Source organism: Echeneis naucrates, chromosome 8 (assembly GCF_900963305.1).
Source record: "Echeneis naucrates chromosome 8, fEcheNa1.1, whole genome shotgun sequence".
NCBI lineage: Eukaryota > Metazoa > Chordata > Actinopteri > Carangiformes > Echeneidae > Echeneis > Echeneis naucrates.
The window spans coordinates 12,009,308-12,032,069 of NC_042518.1; the positions used below are offsets into that span (position 1 = coordinate 12,009,308).

At 40.4% G+C, this 22,762-nt stretch overlaps 1 protein-coding gene across 6 annotated transcripts in view; it reads right to left on the reverse strand.

Moving 5' to 3' along the window:
- mgat5b (alpha-1,6-mannosylglycoprotein 6-beta-N-acetylglucosaminyltransferase B) overlaps positions 1–22,762 on the reverse strand; it is a 53,653-nt gene that overhangs the window by 25,846 nt on the left and 5,045 nt on the right. For all 6 annotated transcript variants that reach the window (XM_029507743.1, XM_029507744.1, XM_029507742.1 and 3 more), the window contains 5 exons: positions 14,975–15,119; positions 10,636–10,745; positions 9,081–9,154; positions 7,319–7,486; positions 5,325–5,489 (listed from right to left, as the gene is read on the reverse strand). In XM_029507743.1, coding sequence (XP_029363603.1) covers positions 5,325–5,489; positions 7,319–7,486; positions 9,081–9,154; positions 10,636–10,745; positions 14,975–15,119 — 662 coding nt within the window. The remainder of the gene's footprint in view (positions 1–5,324; positions 5,490–7,318; positions 7,487–9,080; positions 9,155–10,635; positions 10,746–14,974; positions 15,120–22,762) is intronic.

Below are 22,762 nucleotides of genomic sequence, written 5' to 3' on the forward strand. Positions count from 1 at the left end.
AACTTACTCTGTACGTCATAAGCAGTGTATTAATGTTAGCAAGGAAGAGCAAGGCCCACAACAACGTCGAAATTACAGGAGGGACAATTGCAGCATTTAGATGATGTTTAATGTTCTACATATGAGTAGCTAATTAGATATCTAGTATTAGATGTTAGTAGAAATTGTTTCCCCAGCATGTGTTTGTGTGGTCACTCATTCAATCCCCCCAAGATGCAGAAAGGACGAGATTTCTGTTTATGTGTGGAATTCAGAAAACTATATTTTAACTGGAAAAATGATACAAAGTTGTTGTTGCTACGTCTGTGGCTATTGTGTTGTTTGGCAGGCTGCTGTCAGATTTTCCTCTCAGTGTTACTGAAAATCATCTACTTTTTCAAAGGAGAGCTCAGAATGTGATTTACAGAGCAGATGTGCAAGAAGCACGCCGCACTTTGCAAAAAATTATTGAATATTAATTATCACTAAGTTGGAATTCACACATCATCTTAACCTCCTTATTTAATTTCCGATAAACACATTTGATCCTGTTTACACCATTGTACTTCCAGGTACAGTGGGATATGACTGAGACACCAGGAATGATTCAAACGTCAGATGGGGGCTAAGAAAACCATATCCAGAGGGTAAAGCAGAGGCTGAAAATGGGTTTCCTGAAAGCAGTAAAATGGGGGTCAGTGAAAAAAATAGACAGGTTGGCTGAAGACATTCCATAAAACAGTTGTCACCTCTACAAATCCTCTACATCTCCTTCTGTCTCTCAACGGCCCGTAGACTTTCTGTGAATGAAGCCGAGCTCGCATGGCCTCGCTAATGCACAGGAGCCATTACTGTCAAGCAAACCATTACAATAAGCAAAGTCCTCTCCCCTGTGGGGAAGCAAAGGAGGGAAAGCAAAATTTTGGAAGAGTGCAGTGTTATTAACAAAGAGGCTTTTGATTTATCCAAGTAAAAATACATAAATAAATAAATAAAAATGTCCAGTGAAAGAAAGGGATGGAAATAAAAAACAAAAAAAGTGCCGGCTTGTTTACAGAAAGAAACATACAACACACATTTCTTCCGGTTCTCATGTTTCATTTATGGATTTAGAAAATCAAGCCGCTTTTCAAGTACACAGGATTGCGGCAAGCTGCACACTTGCGATGTGATTTATAGCGCAATGCTCACAGGTGCTCTGACCCCACTTCACTGAGAGAAGCAGACCCGTATATAACGACATGGCTATATTTACATGATGCTCTGTAAAGTCATGCATACTGAATACAAATGTGTCCAAAAAGGATCCTAGACGAACCGCGGGCCAAACCAAACTTGAAATGTGCCAGATTGTTGCTCTGCATTAAAGTTATTATTATTAACTGTATATTTTTCCTGTGCAGCGCTGACAGTTGACAAGTGTTGAATATGCAGTTCGTTCCTAATTTAGTGTTGACTTTGACCTCAGAATTGATGCTAAATAGAAGCACATTATCTTATTATGCATAAAAAAAAAAATAATAATATCATGAGGTCAAAATATCTTCTCCTTGTTTTGCTAATGATTTAAAGAGGGATGCCAATGATTTGGTTTTACACATACTTGCACTTTCAAAAGCTCAACTTCCCAGAGTACACCCAGGAAGCCCCTCTAATTAAGCTGACCCTGCCTCTTAAATGCCCACTTCTTGCAAATCCCATTCCTCTAATTCATAACACAAGGTTTTATTTTTGTCAGGCTTTGTCAGGGTCCTCTGGAGAAAACATTATGCAACTAAATTCACAGGCTGAGTGGAAGACCTTATCACAAATATGAAGCGCATGCGTTAAAACATTGGTGATGGAAAGACAAACAATTAGCGGCCACATATTTCTCATGTTTAACAAAGTCTACTTTCAAACGAGAGGATGACTCCTCTTTTGCTATCCGTAGTGTGAGAATAAAATTAGCTGTATACCGAATCACTTAAAGCAAAGCTATGATGATGTCAGTGTGCGAATGCCAAGATTTTGCAGTGTTAGTCATACAGCTTGTCATATGTTAGGTGGAGATAAGGACCCTTATATTCAAACCAGTAGATGAAATAGGGGAGAGAACCACACCAAAGGCAGCACACATTACACAGTAGAAATATGCCAATTGGAGTTTAGTTGTTATTTTGTTTATTTCCATTTCATCACTTGTGACTAATGAGGTGGGTCAGCTAAAACTGGTGCATATGTACTGTTGCAGAGGTCCAAGATTTGACGGATGGTGTACCACTACCTTTTTCAAAGCACCGTAGACACTGTGGTTGTTCATGTCAGGACTAATGATGCATTCTGAGCTGTGAAGGCTGAGCTTGTTTATCTTGGCATTGCCCTCCAATAACATTCTGAAGGCCACATTCTTTGTTTTCTTCATTCCTCCATACATGGCTGTAGTCTGCATATAGCAAATACAATATTAACTGTATTTGATGATGACCGTTTTAACCTTTTCAAGGAATTTGCCTTCGAAAGCCTCTATCCAAACATGCCGTTATAAATTGCTTGAAACCAATATCCTTTGCTTAACTGCACACACGGTCTGCAGCCTGATGATAATTGAAACTCCAAGGACCTTACAGTGCTTTATCTGAGGTTAGTCTGACTCCTGACTAAACTGTGCGCAGCCATGGCGCTTTTATGCCCCTCATGTAAATTCATTACCACCTGATATAAATGTAAGCATCTATAATATTCAATTAAAGAAAGCTAGTGGTATAAACTGTAGCCACCTCTGTGACTACATGACCCTTCTGCTATTACCACACTTTCTTCACAGGTTATGAAGATGCTGTTTTTCTCTGCATATTCCCAGACCAATAAGGAGTATATGGCCAGCAAATTATCCACTAATGATGAATTCTGGATCCTCACCTCTCCTTTGAGAACTTCTTTTTTTATTTGTTTGTTTGTTTTTTTTTTGTTTGTTTTTTTTACATACACACCTCAGCAGGATAGATGAAGGGGTTGGTTTTGCTATAATCTTCTCAAATGCTTCATTTGTTGGCAAATTTCACTTGGTGATTTCCCCAGCTTTGAATGCCCTTGATTGAAGTGATGTGCGAGTTTTGTCTTTGTGAGTCGGTTCACAAGGGGTACTTTCGAAATTCTGGATGTTTAAAAATCTGTTGACTAAATCTTGGTCTTATCAGAGCATAGTTGTAAGCGTTGACTTGAATATTTGTATTGACAGTTCTGCTTCGAAGATTTCAGCCCTGTTTGTGAGGCTGCTTTACTGATTTAGTCTAATTCCACAAATTACTGCTGCTGCAAACACCTTGCCGATATTTCTATGCCTATATTCATCACTGGACGTTTTCCATATTCTTTAAAAATGTTTGTTAATAGGTCCCTACTAACAAAGAAGAAATTAACTATTGTAACAATCTCAACTAAACTTTTCCATCCTTTGCTGAGGTTTATGATCAACTGCACTTATCTTGGGACCAACATTTACGGCAAATACCAGCATCATCACAGCATCATCACAGTGATGTAATAGCCCTTATCAAGATTAAAGGTTAGCACTGATGCTAAAAGTCTGTGCTTTTATGCTTGACCTGACCTTAGCGTTCAATAACATTAAAAGGTTGTGAAGCTGAGCTAGTCTGATTCAGATCTAATCTGAAACAGAGTACTTTCACAGCTTCTTGAGGTAATTTTAGCTCAAAGAGATTTGACGACCTGACCAGGATCCATTTGTGGACTTGTGCTGTTTAATTTGAACGAGCACCAACTTGGCTCCGTCATAAGTTAACACACAGCTGTAGCACTCATCTAGAATTCAAACACATTTGCTACTTGAAGGGCTTCTGTCTCTGGAATTCATGGAACATTCTACACCTGAACAGAGAGAAAACAGAAATCATAGTGTGTGGTGCAATGGCAAAGAGGTTGCAGGTACTTGGATTCCAAGTGCTTTACCCGAAACTTCAGTTATAATAGATGTTGACTTAGATTTTCATTTGCATATCAGCTGCATCCCCAAACTATCAGCTTAATGTTCATGCCTTTGCCCCCACAAGACAAACTCTCGATGGTCCTATTTCTAAATCCATCCAGTACCTCCAACTCATTCAGAATACAGCCAAACACATCACTAAAACGTTCAGATCACTGCAATTCTGAGAACCCGGTCACCTGAGAGAATTTACTTCTGGGATATAAACCATTAAAAGGCCATGGCTCCTGTGTCTGTGTCGGGAACAGAATAAACTGAAAGCGCTTTGGTTTTGTGTGGCTTTTAATCAGGCACAGTATGGGCATGTGTGTAGCTGCCTTGTGTGGCTTGCTTTTCTTCAAAACTTCAAAAAGCAGTTTGAATGTTAATTTTTGGTTTTAAGGTTAAGGTTTGAATAATAAATATAAATGATGATATTGAATAGATGGTAATGCCAATGATGCCCTTTAAATAATCTCATTCTAAAACCATATTTTAATCTCGATGGAGCTGAAACAAAGTGAGTTGAAAGACTGGATGGATTACTGTAAGCATCAATTAAAACTTGCAGAGTTTCACACAAGGTTGGGTCAAGAGAGAAACACCTCAACACCATGCAATTCATTTTGTCTTTAACACACAAAAACAGCCACTACAAATAACTCATAAAATTAAAGCGTAGTTGGGTTGGCACTATGCTTTGGCTCATCTGGAGAATATAGCATCATATAAAGCAAACATTAAATATTCAACATTAATTGGGGATTTCCTGATGTGCAACACAAATTATTTTGTAAAATGCGAGTCAGTTCCTTACGTTATTAATATAAACACCAGAGCGATGTAATGTAATATCATCAGACTGCTGCTGCAGCGAGCTGTTAACAGTTTGTGATGATGTCCACGCAAATGTCAGTGGGGAAAAGTGGACTAAAGCCAACTGAGGCCTGCAAAGGCTTACCCTTCATCATTATCTACTCAGGTCGGTAACTCAGCACACTGTGATTCACACAGACAAGCTGAGATAACAAGAGGCAAATGTTAGTCCAGAAAATTGTGACAGCTGTTGTGGTGACTTAGTAGTTTAGCATGCAGCAATTAAAGGGCTGTCTCGCTTTGACAGAACTGTTTGATCTGAAACATCCTGTTTTTTTTTTCTTCAATGACTAAACAGATGGGTTTACATCAAATTGGGAGCTGTGTTTCCAGGGTTACAGAAGAAATAAGAAAGAATATCTATTGAAACTTAGACCCCCCTATGCTTGCTCGAGAGCACTTTGAAAAGAAAACCATGAAACAGACTTGTTTGTACACTTTCATCCCCCACTGCATGCAGATGCATATTTGTTTATGGAAAATGGAAATGCCCTCTATTCACCCTTTTTTGCTCTCTCCACTGGTTGCGGAGCTTGTCATCCAGCCGTCGAGCAGCAGAGGCCCACTGTGCTGCGAGCCTGCGTATGCGTCTTTTCATGAAGCTCAGTGATTCCTTCCCGGTGCCCACCTGGTCCAGTAGAGTCCCAATGTCAGACTGGAAAACAGCCTGGATGGCAGGAGCAATAAAAAAAAATAAATAAATAAAATCAATAAAAAAAGATCATAAGTACAAAGAACTTATGTGGTATTTCATTTCTTTATGTAGACTTTGAGCAAAGGTTCTGCACCAGAAACTACTAAAGAACCGGCTGATATTAAAATATATCACCTGAGTTTAACAGAAGGGGGACCCCCCCCCCCAAAAAAAAAAAAAAAAAAAAAAAAAAACTCCCAAAAAATAGACATTGTTAGGTTATTTGTACAAGTGGAGCTATTTTTATTGGAAGCGGTAGACTGTACGGAGGACAGAAAGTCTGCTATATCTAGTTATCTGCTGGTGCCCTGAGGCAAGGCCTCTCAGAGAGGTTGCCTGTGGGATTCCTTGATCATCCTCATAAATAGTCTGTTCTCTTTTTACATCTCCTCCTCTGCCCAGGATAATCGCTGAATCGCAGCACAATGCCAGTAGTAGTGAGTATTGATCAGTGGTGTAACTGCATAGTAGGACGTAAAGCAACATCAGTCAAACACAAACTGTCTATCACTCAAACACACGTCACTATAAAAGAAACTTAAATTTTTACAAAGGGCAAAATCAATTTGTAGAGCTGCACTGTAGTCTCACAGAGCAGGTGAATTATTGCGCTCTGGAGCAACTCGTATGTGTATGGCCCAGCGAAATGCAGAGTGCCCAAGGGAAGCCCTGGGATTAGTCTCACTGAATACAGGCTGGCAATGAGAGCAGGAGGTAGAAGTGCAGACCGAATTTACATCAGGGCCTGCCATGCCTGCTGTACTTTACACTGGGGAGACAGAATGGCAACTGTGTTTGTACTGAAAATTAAAATGAAAAAATGCAGTCGTAACATTCATTCATCTTCAATTGCTTATTGGTTTCCAGGTCGCGGGGGGCGCTGGAGCCAATGCCAGCTGACACTGGGCGAGGGCGGGGTCACCCTGGACAGGTCGCCAGTTCATCACAGGTCCAACATACAGAGACAGACAACCACTCACACTCACGGACAATTTAGAGTCACCAATTAACCTGAACATGATGTCTTTGAACGGTGGGGGACACAGAAAGGCCCCAGGCCGGGAACCGAGGCCGGGAACCGAGGCTGTGACTTTATTGTGGGGCTACAGCGTTAACCACTATGCCGCCGTGCTGCCCGCAGTAGCAACCACAGTGAATAAACCTGGAAGTGACAGCTAGCACCCAGCGGGAGATATGGTACATTAAGGTGCTAAAATTCTTTCAGATCTGACCGATAAACACAAATGTTCCACTGAATCTCTTAATCATCAATACATACAGAGAATAATCTCAAAACATTGTGCAGCATCACTGTCAAGCTATTAAATCTACAGCAGGACTGCTTAAAAAAAAAAAATATATATATATACTTTATTATATACCAGTTTGGTCAAGTCATCATTTTTAACATCACCTGTCACTGCTAAGAAATCATTTGCTCCATTAGCATTACAACAGCGTGCAGAATGTTGTGTACCTCCTCAGCTGCTTTGTTTCACCCGCCTGCACAGGTTATAGCTTCAAAAGTTTAATACTTTTCTCATATATTTCCTCCTTACTTTGAAAAGGTCAGGCAAAAAACAGCAAGAGTCTGTAGTGCAAGGACAAGAGTACATTTCCTTATTGGCTTCCCACCAGAGAAAAGTAGCAACTCTGTTTTTTTGGCTGCTTCCCAGGAATTGGACTTGGTTCTCTGCAGTAGTGGGTAATTGTTTAGCTGCTTTTTTCTCTCTGCTCTGCTGCTCCCTGGTTCTTATTGAGCTAACTGTGTTGCTGTGGAATCAAATCAAATTCCGGCTTACCTGTCTCTTGGGTGGAGGCTTTAAGGTGGGTGTCGCAGTCTGGTTCCTCCAGGCCAGTGGGGGGCAGAACCACTCAACTTCGCTCAGGTAGATGAGGAATGAGCAGTCGGAGCCATCCACACCGTAAAAAGCATAGCAGGGGTCTGAGGTCCAGCGAGCGCGCATCCACTGTACGGCAAGGAGGCAAACTGTGAGGCCAATTCTCAGGAGATAGTTTACATGCCTATCTCTCATGTTTTCTTTAATTTGACAAAATGTGATCATGCAGGCAAAATACTTTTGTATCTAGAGATTCAGATTAACGAAATTAACCGATTGTTGTTGTTTTTTTTTTGCTTGTTTGTTTGTTTGTTTGCTTGCTTTTTTCTTGAGAGAATACACGTCCACGTGGAAGGAACAGACGGGATATTTAGACACAGACCAGAACTGAACATCATGCCAGGCAAAATATCCCACGCACTCTTTGGTGAGCTAAAGGCAGATGATGCATATGTGCATTTCTCCATACAGATGCTACATCTGTGCAGTACATTATCCAAAATGATTGCCACCGCTGCAATGTTGTGGAGTCATAATTAAACAGCCCTATAGGCGGCTTTTAATTTGAAATGATGGATAAAGTAGAGACAGTCACCGCATCGGGGGGGGCAGTAATCTAAACATCCAGTCTCTCTATTTGCTCTCCCTGTGCCTGTCACTTTGTACTCCTCCAACACTCAAGTGAGGTTTTTTTGTCAGTGAGGATACAGAATATTGGCAGTTCACATGAACAGGTTGAATTGTAGACACATTTTCTTATATGATTGAAGATGCAATCAATACTAAGACATGTCATGCATGCGAGCACATTGATTCTCAACATTAACAACTAAATTAACTTTCCATCCTAAATGTGACAGTGGCATTTATACATTGATCATTAACTGGTGATGAGGCAACAAATTAAATATGCTATCATTCATCAGCCACTATTTGGACAGTTTTTGATTTTTGGTTTCTTTTTTTTGTTGTTGTTATGCATTTCTCAAGAAACTCAACCCAAACCCTAAAAAAAAAAAACTAAACAAAAAAAAAAACAGCTTGTGTTACGCCACCTTGATACGTAGAATTATTCACGTCACGTTTCATTATGTTTTCATGATGGTATAAACTTGTGATTTCGGTAATGGTGATTACATACTGTAACCTTGGAAGTGGCAACAACTTAATAATGTGAGCACAGTACACAAATATCGCCACGGCTCACAGAAGACCCAGTTCAGCCTAGTCTGATGCTGAAAACCAATCCTGGGGGAAACACTGTTGTATACAAACACACCTCTTACACACCTTTTTCCCCATAGCTATTTTTTAAAAGCCCACTTTTTAAAAATTCATTTTGTTTTCAAATAATTAGCTTTCCTTGCATTTCTTCTGGCAATCAATTTAAAAAAAGCCCACTGGACTGCTAATGATTGTACAATACATGCTGCAATACAATTTTGTTGTTGCCGCTGTTTTGAATTCATCATTCAAACAATGCAACTGTATATTCTGCTCAAAACTATTGCATTCGTATTTTATCCTCTCCTGCATTTCTTTGCTGTCACCCAGTATAATTCTTTTCCTCGAACAACCAAGTTCTCCACAAGGAACCTTAAACATTCTCTAATCTTATTATTCAGAATTCATGATGCACCAAGGTGAGTTTCCAACAGAGGACAAGGGAACGTTTGCTCTGTCTGTGAACCAGGTTGGACTGAAGTGAGATACGAAGACTTACATCCATCTTGCTGGGACAGTCTGGATAACGGTGATCTTTAGGAATCTCACATTGTGCCATGGTTCCATCCCTACCTGCAGAAAAGAAAAATAAAGGCTCTTTATCACAGCTTTAACTCGCACACATTTTGAAAAAAGACCACACACATTAGACACTGGCACAATAAGCACAAATCACTGAAGTGTTCTTTTTTTTTTTTTTTTTTTTCCTTCACAGCAGTCCGTTACACACAAAAAGCTAGAGGAGAAAAACATGCTGGCAAGGCACATCCTTTATGAATCTGTTGTGTTTTTACCTCTTTGGTCAAGGAAAATAAAGCAACCGCTTTGTATTTGTGCCATAAATACTGCTTCACTTCTATTATATAGAAATTCTATGAGTATGTCAATTTTTTTGTTGGCTTTAGTTTAGCACCATAAAACCACACAACATGAAATTGATAGATATAAATAGATAGATGCAACACTCCCCTTGGACTTCTCAGTTGGTCACAAGGCTGGTTCATATTGATTGATCTGGTCTTTAAAGTGCTTGCCTCAGGTATTAAGTGTTTATATTTGGCATTACAGGATGTATTTGCCTGCCTTTGGGATGAACAGATCAATTAGAGAGTAAGCCTGAGCTCCCCTGCTGAAGGGACAAGTCTCTGCTCCAACCTAAATGCTGGATTTACTATAGTTAGATTGCATTAGCGGGATTCATAAAAATGTTAACTACCCCCCGACCCCGTTCTCTCTCTCACTCCCCTTTCTTCTTCTTCCCATCTTTCCTGCATCCCTCTGCTGCTCAGCTGACTCACTGCTCCCGTCTTTTTTTTCTTTTCCTCTCCTCTCCTCCCTTTCCCTTCCTTTCTTCCCCTCGAAGTCAGGCGCCAGTGAGCCTAATTAAAGGAGTAGTTGCAGCTTCTCCACCTGCATCCTGCCAAGCGTCGACGAGCACAATCACAGACAAATAATTGCTATCCATTCTGTCTGATTAGCATGATAATGACAGACTTCTCGTGATGAAGACTGTCACTGCCTGCCACTGTCAAAACCCAGCCAAGTTCAGAGCAGCCTCATTTAAATGATATCAGACATTATGACAACAGACAAATTATACCACAATTTTTAATGAGACAGTGAGTTGAACTGCTTTCAGTGCTACATGGTGGATTCAGGAATGAGGAATGAAATTATAAATTAAATTGTGCTGTCCAGTTTCTACTCTGTGCCCAATGAAGAAATTGAGAGTGAAGGCTAATAAAGAAAGCTGACAGATGCAGATCCCATTGACTAGGCGGTAATTCATCTTTGTCCTCCCAACAACCTGCAGCTGTGTAGTTGTGGCGCAGCACTGTGTGAGGGCAAAGAGATCTCTCACCGTGACGCACAAAAGCAGCTTGCTATTTGGACACTTAATTTGCAGTGAATAATGTCTGCCATGTTCTATATGATCAACCGGCAACAGCATGTTACACCTAGAAATTGTGTATTCCAGTGGGTTTTGTGTGCAGAGGGGATTTATATAAAGGGCTACAGCTATATTTGGTCATCTGAGCTTTAAAAAGTCATACCTCTGTTGCTGGCCATGCTGCGCTGCAGAATCTGCTCCACCCTCACTGCCATGTCAGACATGTTCTGCGCTATGGCCTGGATGCGCTCCACTAGGCCTATTGGCTGGATCCTGATTGTGCACAACACACAAACAAGCACACCACCACACACACACAAGCAAAGTAGAAGACAAAGTCTAAAAATATTCCAACAAGAAGTATCATGTTCGTGACCTGAATTCTCGATAAACAGCAATCAGGCATCTTCAAAAGAAAGAGGACAGTATATTTCTTTTATAGCCTCCCTCCATCCACAGTATTTGTTTTCCCACCCTTTTCTTTCAGTGTGAAGTAGCGGGGGGGAAAAAGTGCTAACTGTCTACAACTTGAGGCGTGAAATGGAAAAGAAAAACTTTAACATTGACAGATAATTTATTTCTTCAGTTAAAAAAAGTGAGTCAGCATGTTGAAGTGCATCCTCGGGGGTGGGGGGGGGTAAAAAAAAAAAAAAGAAGTCAATTAGATTGTTGGCAAATGCATTTCAGCGCACTTGACCTCTGTGACCTACACGCTTTTGGAAAAACAATCGGGAACCAATATTTACAAGAGTGAGGGAGATATCGGGGGGTGAAATGCAGAGTAGCACAGGGGGGTAAAACCAGGAGGAGAAGGTTTTGTTGTGTAAGCAGTAGAGGCTGACACCATTCCAATTTAAACCCTTGCTCCCCCTGCTCCTCCGCTCTTTCCCCATCGTGTTGGTATCTTCCCCGAGCCTTCCCTGAGCCTTCCAGGTGCCTGCTGGTGGAAAGACACTTCACGCGGCTTTCTGCAGTTTCTCTCTGGTGACAAATCACGGATGGTGGGCCTATGTGCTCCTGTGGTTACTGCCTAGTGGAGTAGTAACATTGAAGCAACAATGTGGAAATGAATTGTAATGATATGGTTTCTTTCATTTTTTTCCCCCCCCTTTTTCTTTACCCACCGTCCACATCACAGTGCGGAATTACATTTGAGAAAAGATTTGCAAATACCACGTCAAAAGAGAAGTAGAGCAACAGCAAATTAGCTGAACCTTTGTTCAGTCCAAGAGCACAGTTCTTTTTTTATTTCATTGTTGATATTAATGTTGATTAAACATTTTCCAAGACCTACTGCTGCGCAGTCTTAACAGAAATAAGCTCATGAGACATGAGCTGATGTACAACATGCAGAAAAAAAAGATCAATGTCAGTTAAAATGAACCTTTAAAGGAAAGAGGGCAAATGTTTTAGCATTTGCTGCAGCACCTTAGGAATGCACCACAACTGCCTTCATTCATGGTTAATGGATTAAGCAATTAATTATAAAATATTTTTGAAAAAAGAAAAAAAAACAAAACAAAACAGAGTTTTCTACTAGGATCACAAAAAAAACAAACAAAAAAAAAAAACAGTTTTATAGTCAGGCTGACTGGAATTATCAGACATCTGCTGTGTGGGGAGTGTGTGTCTTTATGAAGGTAACGCCATAAATACTACAGAGCTGAGAATACTCTGTATTTCCATTACTGATGAATCTGCCAATACTTTCCTAATCACTTCATAAAGTGTTTGGTCTGCGAAACATCAGCAAATACTGAAAATGGACATTATAAATTCCAAGGCGATGTCTGGGTATTTACCAGAGATAGTCTGTCACTGAGTACTCAGTGACTGTCACAGAAAACTAAGAAATCTGGAAAATGTTCACATTAGAAATTGCAGTTGGTGCTTCATTGCGATCTTTAACAACAACAACGATAACAATCAGAAATTGCTGTGATTCATTGTCTTTTAATCTAATGAAAACACAATGTCTAACTATTGCAGCCCTGGCTACAACTAACAATTACCCTGATTGCCCATCAATTACTTTATTTTAGGAAATAGTAAAAAAAATGCCCACCACAATTTGCCAGATGCCCAGATGTCCCCAAATTGCTCGGTTTGAAGAAACAATTGCCCGAAAATGGGAATAATATTTCTTGACATTGATTGTGTTCAGGTAACTGACAAAAATACGAAACCCAAAGGAACTAAAGAAAGAGATTTTTACTTTGGTGCTATTTTTCCATACACACCCTGTACATAGATATCATGTATAGGTCTGGGTTTATGCTGGTGTATACTTTATATGATAATCCATCATACAGAAGTTTAATACTTTCAAACTAATGAAACGTTAAGTCTTCAGAGAGAAAGTTCCTGTTGTCTTTTTTAAGCTTTGTACTTGCTAGTTTCAGAGAAGAAGCTTCTAAATACTTTATGTCTGCAGTAGTTGGCAAATTCCATTAAGTTGGGATGTGGTACTCCTTAGCAGTGTTATCTTGTCTCTACACAACTTAACACTTAGGCCACTCCACGAACTAACGTGTCACACGCAACAATAACAGATAAATGCATATGTTGGCTTCAAACTTATTCACATCATATCTCTGTAATAATAAACCATTATTTGGCTTGTTTTACATGAAAACAAACACTTAAATGATTTAATTTAAATGAACCCACTTGTGCGCGGGTATTTCTGGATTTTCGATTGCTTGTTAAAAATCCCTGAATATGTAAACTCAGGGAACTCTGAAAGCCTAATGGAACAGTTCTGGGCCAGTAGAAGTCTGATTTCATTGAGGCAGCATGTATTTCTGGGTGTTTGTGAGGTGAAAACAAATCTAACTCTGCTTATATGCATAATTTAACATAATCCTAAACCCCAGTTGTGTTTGTCCATGCGGCACCCAGGAGGCAAGTGGTGCCCAAATATTTTTTTCTCCCCACGTAGACCAGCAAGTCCGCTGAAATTAGTTGCTAATTACTCAGTGACACTGGCGGACAATGCGGACAAAGTACACACACAGAGACAATATTTAATATGCAGCGGCAAAAAGGCTTTCACTTGTGCAGGCACGCAGAACCATCCAATATTTACACAGCTTGGATTCTGACCCAGGAGGTGCCATCAGTAGATAAAGAGCAGGAGGACAACCTAATTGTTTCTTTCGCATTACACCAGGTAGCAAGTTTTTCCTGCCTGAAAATGTCACACTATTCTCTGGTCTGAACCTGAGCCATTACGATGTTTTATAAATCACCTGAGTGAGGCAAACTAAGGCCTACTATCTGTGTTAGATAGATTTATATCACCAATTTAGATAAAAATAAATATATATATATATATATATATATATATATATTTATTAATATTTTCAGGTCCGTCCCTGAGAGGCCAATTAAATGATTTTTAGAACTATATGACAGAGTGCATTCACAGCATTTTATAGAGAGACTTAATATCAATTAGCAGGCAAAAATAATTCTAAACAGAGTTTTAGCTGGAACGCAATAAGCATTTTTCACCAGGCGTTTGAAAAACAGTTGTTGTCAACTCAGGTGCTGTACCTCTTAACGTGTTATTGCTCATATTTTGCAGAACAAATAGTGGCCAGTAGTATTGTAGAATAGTGAAGACCCTTAAAATCGTTTAATGTACGAAGAGAGGTGGTTATATTATGGATTGTCGTTGAGTGCAAACTCTATTGATGTGGATTTCAAAGAAGATATTTCCTGGCTTTGAGGAAGAGGGAGGTAGTATTCGGGAGGGAAAACGACAGTGAAGGCAGAAACAGGAGGCAGCATCCTCTCCTCAAACTCTGAGCAGGTGCAGGCATAAGAAAAGGTTTGTTGCCAAGGAAACAAGAGTTCATACGCGCACACACACACACACCTTTCATTGCAGGCAGTTTCTGTCCAGCGTGACCCATGGTCTTTTTTTTTTTATATATAGAAGTGACAGTCTCTTTCATTTCTTCAGCAGCCCAGGGAGAGGGATGAAGTTTGTTTTAACACGTATCATCTTCTCCAACACCTTCTATCATATTCTTTGACACCAGGCCTCCACAGCATGAGCCCCTTTCCACTGCATATGCCTGCCCTGCTCTAATGGGTTGCCCCAAGGCTCCATATTTGGCCCCCTTCTTTTCTTCACACTGTTTCTTTCAAGTCCATTTAAGCTTCCATGTTTTTTTTCCCCTGTCCTGTGCCAGTGGTATTCATTTTTGCCACATGGACTGAGCTGGACAGGATAAGATGGAGACCACCTCAAATTCAGCTTTGGCAGCTTAGAGCTGCTGCGCCTTTCCATTTCAGTACCTTTCAATCACACCACCGCAGTGACTACCTCTAATACTACGTAGTACTAAGTAGTTTTTACTTTGGTACGGAAATGTCCTTCACTTATCCTGGAACTCAGGCTTTTTGCACTTACTCCACTAAACCAATGTTCTTGGACTTAATAACTTGGGAACAAGTTTCTTCAGAATACAGGCAACAAGTAGGCGCCATACCTGTCCAGTGCTGAGCTGAGCTCATCCAACCTGTGGGCATCTGTAGTGTTGCCCAGTTTAGACAGCGTGTCCATCCTCTTCATGATGACCTCCAGCATGTCGCTGATTTTCCTCAGCACCCCACGAGACTCTTGGCCACCGAGCACTAAAACAACAACAGCAAAAAGGCGATGGTAAAGAGAGTGGGGATGAAGAATAGATAAGCAAAGCAAAGTTAATAAGTGAATGAATTTGGCATGGTATACTGTCATTGTTATGGTTTCGAGGTTCAAACCTAGTGTCTCTGTTCTTCCTAGGCCCACAAGGGTTCCCTCCAGGAGCACAGTTCAAAGACATGCAGTTATGTTAATTAGTGACTCCAGATAAAGGTGTACCAGGTAAGCCTGCTCAGACAATAGGAACTGATAATGGATGGATAGATGGATAGATGGAACTTCTCTAGTTAGTTGCCACTTGGATAACAATATGTACCCTCCTGTATTTTAAAATAAAAGGCCAAAGGAACAACACAAACGGTACAGTGAATCATTTCTCTCTAGTAATGTAGTGTCCTTGTAATTTAACTACATCAAGGCCACATTTCTTCATGTCCTATTTTGCTGTTGTGCTACTTTAAAACAATAGTTCAGTCTAATTTTATTTATTTATTTATGTATTTATTTATTTATTTTTGTCCTTCATTACTAAACCAGAAGCTCACCGGGAAAACAGCTCTGCCACAAAACACAGAGCTGGGCAAATTAGTCTGACAGAATTGGTTTTTGTCTTTCCGCATGGCTCAAATTATTAATGACCTGACTGATGGTGTACTGGAATGATGCTGTTAGGGAGCACCTAGTCAATTAACCAGCCTGCAGCTTCAGACAATAAGGTCAAAGCAGGTCTCAGACTGCACTGCTACTGTGTTGAGGTCCTGACACTGTGCTGTTTGATCACACTAAACTCAATACAGAGGGTAATTATTAACCCGTGACTGCACCAGAATTCCCCACCACCAAAGGCTTAGCATGTGCCTCTGCTGCTAAGAAAACACAATTAGCTTGTTCCCCAAGGCAGAAAGTGTTGAGTCTTATTTGATGAAAAAAATTCAAAGAATGAAGATAAATAATTCCACTCTCGAGACTTGGGACTAAATTTGTGGTCTGAAACTCTGAGAAAAACAGAAACCAACAGCCTTTCTTGCAAACTGAGTAAAAATAAAGCCTCCCATCTTGGTTTTTTTCCCCTCACCAATTGCATTAAGCCTTAGAAACTGCAATGTGTGCAGGCTCACTTTCCCCGCCAGAGTTCATTCATCACTGCCCAGGCAAAAGTCACCTTTCACAGAAAAAAATTGTATTAAATCACCCGTAAATAAAATAAGGTGCGAGAGAGGCCTCTGTGTATATTTGTTGTCGAGCTATAAAAGGGAAAGAGAAGCGCTCAGCAACAGAAGCAAGAGCTACAACAAGAAAATTGCAGGGTGAGACTTCAGCTTCTAAATGAAACGCAGAGAGGCAAGATATTTCCCCAAATCTCTTCCTTTATTGCCTGTACATACTTTCTTCTTTGTTTTAATAAATCTTCAGTTATTTCCAGAATATCTTCAGTCAAAGGCCCAAAGACACCTCTCTCTGAATAATTCAAGAGTTCAAAAACAAGTTTTCCTTCCGCAGATGGAAAGACAGAGACATTCCATCGGGGGTAAAGCACTATGGGTAACATATTACTATGCTGTCCAAACCCTGCTGCACGCACACGCAAGCCAGTGAGACCCCAGATCCACAGAATAAAATCTCAGCAAACAATTTCTTTCCCATCCTCATGTGTATTTATTTATCCAGATTTTTGTAAAAGAAAGATTGAAGGTTCATGAGGAGGATCCAAAAGATTTGCTAAGTTCAGGGGCTCCTCCATGCGCTGCAGTTCACTCTTTGCAGCAAATCTAAACAAAGCCTCTGGGCTAAAGTGTGGGAAGAAGAACTCGTGTTTCTTCACAGCGATGCTCCTTGTGCGCATTGTGCTCGTAAAGCACCATTGCTGAGACCGAACACCCTTCCTACACAGTACAATTTTAGAGCTGAGCCTTATGTGTGTTTACAGTCAACTGTTGATAAGGCTAGCTTTCACTCTTGTTTCTTTTCGCCTCTCAGGAAAAACTGGCTCATGTGTTTCTTTGTTCAACATTTGCTCTTAATCAAGGGGCCGACTTAGGAGCAGCTTATCTTGTTTAACGACTCCTTTTCGGAAGTGCCACAGCACAATCAATGTTATGAACAAATTCCAATTAGATCATCATTTGTACTGTAGCCTGCTGCGTCCACAGTTGAACACTGACCAGCGTGCTATAAACAGCTTCCCATAGAGACTCACTGGCTTTGTGCATGGCCAAGCAGAAAACACTTCTAACTCCAGCGCTGAAGATGTGTTAAAGGGAGCGAAAACACCTAATATGGCTAATGTCCATCACATGCCATTTTCATTGTAAACACCTTTGCTTGATCTCAAACAAGCTGTTTTCAGATCAGTCTCCCATGTAAATGCCTATTCTGCCTTTTGTTGGTGGATACACCGACCTTCCTGCACTTTGCTTTTACACCACCTGTTCTGTTCCTTGTCTGATTTACTAAGCTCTGGCCGATAATTGGGTGCGTCATCCTTTCCGGGGCTTGCTGCTTAAATAAAGGTTACGCAAAATTCTTTGCAGACTTCTTGCTTTTATATCATCGCGCTGTTTCATTGAGCTGCTTAAGCCAAAATATTTTACAAGACCGACAGATAAATATTTTCTAAAACTTTGAATGTTCCTTGTTGAATGTTTACTGGCATATCAAGCTCATCCTCAGGCACATCCACAGACCACTGATTGTTTCCTCATATTTCTAGGAGGTGAATAGCTATGAGTTTCTAAAGTCAAGCAGAAAGAGAAAGTGGTGCTTTTATTGATGTTTTTCTTCATGGTATATTTAGATATGACCTCTAAACACTGAAAACGCAAGTCAACGTCCTGACCCATTGTTCTGGCCAATAATCCACTTAATGCTTCTTAAAGCTTGACAAAAAGTTGGATTGACAAATCACACTATGCACACTGTTTGCATGCATTTAACTGTTGTTGCCTTTAAACATGCAGCCATCTGGGAGGATTAAAAAAAAAAAAAAAAATCTCTCCATATATCTCAGTAGCTTCCCTCTCGTGCAGCGTATGGATTTAGACGCTGCTCAACATTATCTCAGCAGGAGGCTCTGGGTATGGTGTCTCCACTACGTTGGACTAATTCCAGCTCAGATGTTATCGCTGCACGATATAAAAAAAAAACAAACAAACAAACACTTAACACGTAGATTAAGTGACTTGTCCCTTTATAATAATTTTGTAAATTTTGTTAATAAATCACAACCTTAATTCTGTAACTTTACATGAAATTTTATTTATTTAATTATTTAGCACACGTTTTTGTTTTGTTCTTTTTATTCCTACGCAATGTAGAAATTCACCTCAGTATTAGAACTTGGTCTAACTGCAAAGTACAACATCTAGTCAATGTGTCCGGGGAGATTGGTCACTGAAATGAACATAGCAGGAACATAAAGATCCCACAGCAAAAGTAGCAAAGACCTCTTGGAGAGAAGCACAAAATGTAATACACTGCAGAGAACCTTTGCTGCCAATGTGTTATTTTTAGAAGCAGTAGCTCGTGAAGGCTCCAAAAAAAAAAAATAAAAAAAACATCTGATTTGTAATCTGTATCAGGTGTAATGCAGGTGATGTGCATTAACCGTATGTGGCAGGTTTCATTACACAGAAATTAAAACGCTATTAAAGTGAACTTCTTCATGATCTGCTGATGATTAAGCTTGAATCTGATTCTTAATAATTTCTTTTGGCTTACCACAAATATGAACGTTGACTAAATACTATCTTGAGAGCATTGCAAGCCTGAACAGAATGTAAAGTGAGATTAAAAGTATAGCTCTATCACTTCCTGTATAAAACCTGATCTTACGATGAGCTCTAAATTGGGTAATGCACACGTCAACAGAACTATTGATTGGAAGCTGCGCACCATGTTTGATTTATTTACAGCAGTTCTCTCTCCTCCTCCATGGTGCCATTGAAAGCTAAATAAATAAACGCTGTCATCCCTAATATGCATGCTGACTGCTTTTCCTTGTGAGGGAGCTCTGAGTCAGACCCCTCCATCTCACCTGCCACCAGCGTCTATTCATAAATTCCCTCCTGCAATAAACTCTTCGCATTCACACATGCACAGCTAACCCTCTGCCTGTCTTTTCATTGCAGACTCAAATATTCATTACAGAACAGGCTGATTGAGATTGAGTTTTTCTTTTCTTTTTGACACCTTTGGGGAAGCTGCTAGGATCTATTAGAACAGAAAACCTCTGTGACTTATCGACTGTGCGGCTTCAGTCTCCTATTGTGCCTGACAGTCTGGAAAAGGGGAAACAACCTGTGCTATTTATTTATTTATCTATTAAAAAACAACAACAACAACAACAACAACGTGTCTTTCTGTGGCTTCAATTAGATCTCGCCTTCACTATCTCACTTCTTATCCAAACTATGCAGCTGCAGACCAACATGTTTTTAATCAATGCAGCACAGACTCCAAGCATATTTCTATTTTATGTGGAATACATGAGTGCTTTTTCCATCTTCCAGTGTATCAATCACCTCTAAGTTCACCTTGCATTGGGTTAGTGTGAGAGTCAGAGCAAACAACCTACTTTTTTTCCCCCCCAAAATGAGACTACTCAGATCGTGCCATAAAATATGATGAGCATTTGCATAAACATATTTCCTGTTTTCACACAGCATGTGTGCAAAAAAAAAAAGAAAAAAAAAAAAGAATAGAAAACCTAAACCAAGTCTAAAAGTGAACTTCCTCACTCAGTTTGCTGCTCATTCCACAGAACCAACAATGCCAGATCAACAGAACATAAGCTCCAAATGAAGCGCTCAGCTATATTATCCTACAACGCAGGATCTCTCCACTAAACTGGGAGAAATGTTGCTCGTTTATTCGTTACTTCGGATTGAGTTGTGCAAGTTTTGCTCGAATGAACACTGATTAGGTTTATCTCCATCTGTTTCTACGTGTTGGCCCCGCGATGGACTGGCAACTCTAGGCAGGAGCGTTGGCCAGGATTGGCCACCGCAGCCCTGACGGATAAATAAAAAAATGAGAGAGAGAGAGAGAGAGAGAGAGCACTGATATGTACATGTGTGCACACTTCACATGCACTGTCAGATAAAGTAAATGATGCAGCATCTAATTTACAGACAAACTGTAGGACTTCATTTCCAACTGCTTACCCAAGTAGAACCCCCCACTCGTCAGTCACTCACACCATGAGCAAAACAAAAAGCAAAGCAAATCACAAGGTGCAGGATCTTGCAAAAGGGTGAACAAAGCATATTCATCTTTAATTTAAACCTCTCCGACTCGTGTCAGGCAGGGAGGCAGGCAGTCTCCCGCACAATCATTTCCAGTTCTTCTTAACTATTTGGTGAAGTTCTATCAGCAGCAAAGGTCAGTTTTATTTTATTCATAACATCTACACACAGTGGGGGAGTGCACTTACGTTTCAAGCAGATTACTTCTCCAATTTTCCATCCAAGACAAATACTTCAATTCAAAGCCTTTGCAAATGCCACACCCTTGCTACAAGTGATGTCAGGAAAGACTCATTTCAATGCATCATCTAGTGAAAATTGCTGAGCCACGGAAAAAAAAATAAATAAATCTGTCAGCATCTGTGAAAGGGTCACACTCAGCACAGGATTGAAACGGTAGGTTTTCTTTTAAGATCTAACCCCACAGATCGTAAAAACGCTGCAGCACCACCTCACCAAGTAATCATTATTCATTCAAGAGCATTTCATACATATTTTTGGCCACATGCATGAAGAGCAGCAAATACAAATACAAAGAGTAAATATAAAGGATGTAATTCCAGGGTGTGTGTGAAGATTTCAGAAAAATGTCTGCCTTGACTGAGAGATGCAAAAAGACACATGTCCCTGCACTTAGAGGACGACTGGTAATGAGGCTTGCAGGTAAGAATGGGAAACACATTAACACCTGAACCATTTAGTCTTACTGTGACCGGGGTAAAACCTGAAGGCAGCCTCAGACCCATTCCTCTCTTTGTGGCTAAGCCACACTAAGACCTCTGGTAAAATGATACAGTGTGAAGGTGGTCTTCAAACAGCTTTTTAGAAAGCTACAGTACACCTCTGGAGCCTTTAAGATATCTAGGATCAAACACTTTTGCCTTTCATGCTCCTCACTCCACAAGAAATAGTCCTCCCCTTACTTCTTTTCCACATCATTAGTTCCGTGTATCTTCAAAAGAACGTAATGAAGGAAATGCATGCACATTAAATCTGGATACAGCTTGGTAACCAAATGCATCTCTTATTCTGGGTCTCTCAAGAGCCAAGGACAGCAACAATGCATGATACACAGTACACAGAAACCTATATCTCTGAAAAAAGGCCTATTTTTGACCGAAAAGCACCTGAAAGCATGTTTTATAGCCACAGTCTGTATCAGGTAAGGGTTTTGAAAAATAAATAAATAAATAAAAAAAAAAAAAAAAAAAAGAGAGAGAGAAGCTCAGAGAAAAATTGGGGGGGACACATAGAGGGAGACAAGAAAACAAGAAAGAGAAGATAGCCAGATAATGAGTTCATTCTTTTTTCTTTTAATGTTGTCATTCATAAAGTGAGTACTGGAAAGGGTATTATTACTACCCGTCAGCACAGCTTGACCATTTTCTTCACGGCTTCAGATTCAAAATCTCATGTTGCCTCTGCTGTTTTTGTATTTTTTTTTTCCCCTCCCCCAAATGGAGCCGTGTCACATACCTGTCAGTTTAAAAGGGGACAAAAGCAGGTGCCGGGGCATTCTTTCATTTAATTCCCACAATTCCACAGTGCCCAGCAGCATTAGCCGCAAGATTGTGAGTGGCAAGCGCTATCAAGGTGCTGCTCCACCGAGCAGTTCAACCCTGCTCATTCATTATGCTAACGCCCCGTGCCGCTAATCCTCATTTCCAAACATGCCCATGTACAAAAGCACACAGTGGACAAGAATTTACATAGCCTGGATCTGCCTGTTTGACGGTATGGCAGGGTTTAATGAGCTAGAGGCTGGATGCCCTCCCTTGACTACAGCCTGTGAGTGGTTAATTAATCAGACAGCTCTCCTGTCTTTTTACCCCCCTCTTCTCCCCACTACTCGTACGCTGTACCAGCTTTTGCATAAACTACTTCTAAATGGGTGAGATCCTTGATATAGTCTCCCATGATGACACCTGATGCACCTCTCCACTTCAGGAAGGACGTGCTCCGGAAAGCCAAATATGAGCAAATATTAAGAACTGATCATTCAATCCAACAGTCTCTTTACATCTTGCACAAACAACCAACCACGGGGCGTCGTGCTGTCCCCGCCTGGCCCACTGACAGACTGGGTACTTCAACAAGGACGAAACAGGTGCCGTTGCTTCATTTGGACAGAAATAAGTTTAGATCAGTGTAGCGTTTTACTAATACAAACTATAAACAACTCCTGCCCTTGGATGGCCTGTGGTAAATAGACACATTGCTTTCTTCCGTGCCAGCTGGTGTCTGACACAAAGCCTGACACGCAATGTCAACATTGAGTCAGGCAGCGATAAAAAGGTGAGGAAACAATAGTCCAGGAGCTAACACCAAATCCCCCACGTAGATTGCGCTGTAGTGGTTGACATGCGGCGGCACATTGCGCAAACACAGAC